Source organism: Loa loa (genome assembly GCF_000183805.2).
Source record: "Loa loa unplaced genomic scaffold supercont3.766, whole genome shotgun sequence".
Taxonomy (NCBI): Eukaryota; Metazoa; Nematoda; class Chromadorea; order Rhabditida; family Onchocercidae; genus Loa; species Loa loa.
In genome coordinates, this window is record NW_018108946.1 from 10,640 (window position 1) to 13,933 (window position 3,294).

The 3,294-nt window shown below is 30.6% G+C and overlaps 1 protein-coding gene across 1 annotated transcript; it reads right to left on the bottom strand.

The window, feature by feature from the left end:
- Window positions 1-2,333: 2,333 nt before the first annotated feature.
- On the bottom strand, window positions 2,334-2,960 carry LOAG_13849 (zinc finger protein; the record flags this gene model as incomplete). Its single annotated transcript, XM_003149352.2, has 1 exon — window positions 2,334-2,960. One exon carries the CDS (start codon window positions 2,958-2,960, stop codon window positions 2,334-2,336), a length of 627 nt encoding a protein of 208 aa, XP_003149400.2.
- Between the last annotated feature and the right edge of the window lie 334 nt (window positions 2,961-3,294).

A 3,294-nucleotide genomic window follows, 5' to 3' on the forward strand; every position in this document is an offset into this window, starting at 1 on the left:
CTGAATGGTTGCATATAAGAAACAACACCGCCAGCCGTTTGACACTTGCGTGAAACTTTTTCGAGTGTATACTATTCTGAATATATTATCATTGAAAAAAATCGGTACGCATTCATTGTATAATACGAGCATCTCATGTTCAAACATCAAAAACAACAAATTATGTATGTTGGAGATTGATCTCAAGCATTCCAAAGCAAATTTCCGCAAACTTGCACAATTACAAATTTGATAAAAAGATAATTTTGTTTAATAAAGAAAGTGCTCATGTTGGAGTTCTAAATCCGCATGACGCAGAACTTTAAAAAGCAACTGACATTCTCCGTCGAAATAAGTGAAAAAGAACTTACTAAACGAAATTTCACGAAGACAATTTGATAGATAGCACCCAGCCGCTTCTGTATGCTATTGGTAGGGGATTGCGTATATACTGCTCTATTGTTATTTGTTTCTGCTCTATTGTTAAAATATGAGATCAAGTAGTGTAAGTAAATTATTCATTTTACTAATATGAAATATCACTTAAATTTTTTTAGTATTAAATTTGCAAATTTTTTGAAGTTTTCCAAGTTTATATTTTTAAATTTTTCATTTTTCCTTTTTCCTAATTTTTTAATTTTCATTGATTTTCTCGGAGACCTTTTTTGTTGAATTTTCAATGAATAATTTATTGTATTATTTACTTTCATTTATTGCTTATAATGCAATTTTAAAAATGAAAAATAAGAAAGAATTAAGGCTCGTTTTCTTCACAGTTTGCAAAAATCTTTCATTATGATAAGGTTATTGCTAAATGCTGGTAGTACATTGATGATGAAATTACATATTTAACATTAAGTGAAAATGTCGTAAATAGTGTCCTTTTAGTAACTAATTGAGAATATGTCGTCAAATATCAAAATGATATCATAGATTACAAACAACTCCTTGCCGCTTACCATTCTTGATTTCTTTAACTACCTATATTTGCATCTGACAATAATTCATTTCCTTTTCAATTTTCCAAAAATTTCTATCCAAAATATTAAAAATCACTTAATGAGGTACTAATCGCTATTGGTAGGAAATTTTACCGAATTTCTTCTTTTTTTTGCTTTCATCTGTATTTATGTCCTTCAATCATTATTAGCCATTAATTCGTTTAATTAGGGGAAAAAATCTTTCATTCGTACATTTGACTGTTGTACGATTACAATGGATTTTTGAAATTGGCGGTAACTTAACACCTTCTTAATGGTATATATTTATTCTTTGAAATAAGAAATGAACCAAAATATTATATTCAATGAATGATAAACAAAAAAGAAGTGGCAAATTATCATTTTGAATCAACAGAAATTATCGTTTTCATTATCATTAAAGTATTATCAAAGATTTAGCAAATACAATTGCCATCCTTTTTTTCCTTGCAATTGCCTTGTTGCTATTTATTATCCATTGACATAAGAATGAGTATTTGTAAATTTCCATTATTCTACTCGGAGAAAAACAAAAACAAAACTTTGAAATCTAACGAGTTTGAACATAACAATATCATTCAAATATTTCATGCTATACTGTTATTCCATAAATTTGTCAATAAAATTAAACTACACAAATAAGTAAAATAATTGATTAAACGTACCAAATCGTATCCACCTCATTAGTAACCAATGGATCCAATAAAATTAATGAATTTTTGTTCATCTTCTTATTAAATGATCTAATAAGGCACGTAAAAAATATCCACGATTTGCAAAATTTAATTTTACAAACGTTTGAAGTTGACAAATTGTAAAAGTAAAAAGAAACGAAAAGTGTAGAAAAGAAAAAAAAACACTTCTGCTCCATGTTATTCTTGCTACCACCTTTAAATATTTCATTCAAAATAATACTTTGAAATTTTGTTCAAATTCAAGCTTTTAATAATAAAAGTTATGTATTTTGATTCATTTTGAATTTTGAAAATATTTTTGATAACAAAGAAATCAAATTTTGATTTTGTGTCCAATTTTGCATAAATTTTTAATTTTAAGAAAAAAGAAAAATAATTTCCAAAAAAACTAGCAGACAATGACAAAAGCTGAAAATTGAAGCCAAAAAAGTTGGAAGTGATGAAATTCATTTCATGATAAAATCTTGTTGTAAAATAAATTTTGCATATCGAAGAAATAAATACTACATATATTCTTCATTTTCTGAAATACTTTTTTTGCTTCGTTTTCGTGAAAGCAATGATAAGTGAAGAATAAATGTGCAATCTGGTCTGATTTTTGACAGTAATAAATATATCAGATATATAAAACAATGATCAATTGGCAAAGACATCATCTATTGACCAAAATAGCTTAAATTTAAGAACCTGTGTGAGTCTTCATATGTCGTCTCAGATGCGATGACTGAATATAATTCTTCCCGCATGTTTCGCATTTGTGCGGTCTATCACCTGTGTGAATTCTCGCATGTTGATTCAGTTGCGATGACTGAGTAAAATTCTTCCCGCATGCATCGCATTTGTGCGGTTTATCACCTGTGTGAATTCTCGCATGTTTCTTCATATCCGATGGGTTAGCGGAACCCTTTCCGCACGTTTTGCATTTGTACGGCTTCACACCGGCATGAATCTTCTTACGGCCATACAAACTCGATGACGTTTTGAAACCCTTTCCGGATGTTTCGCATTTGTACGGCTTATCAGCTGTGTCATTCATATGTTCTTCCAGTCCGGAGATTCCCTTTTGAAACGGTCCGTACCATAATATTTTCGGGTCAATTGCTATACTTGTTTTTGCCATACTCACTTCTTGAACTGGTAAGTTCAACGATCTTGCGTCATTCTGATCAATTTCGCTGAGTTCTACTTGCCTCCCACTTACCTCTGGCGCTGATAGATCTGATGGTTTAATCCGTTTCTCAATCATTCTTGGCATTGACAAATCTAACGGTTCTGTTTGTAGCTCCACAAATTTATGAATTCCCATATATGGTCTTGACATTGACAAATCCAACGGTTCTGTTTGCGGCTCCTCAAATTTTATGAAGTCGTCAATTTCAAACTGTGCTGAAGGTTTGAAACCTCAGAAATTTTGCAGTGCTATCTTATATTTTTAACTTTAAATGAACTTACGATGGTTTGAGTGTAGCTCAGTTGGATGAGGAAGAAAATGAAGCAGATGAAACGCATTTTGATGGGAATAATTTCCTACCAATTCTGAAAAATACTCAAATTTACTAGTGTACTGAATGGTTGCATATAAGAAACAACACCGCCAGCCGTTTGACACTTGCGTGAAACCTTTTCGAGTGTATACTATT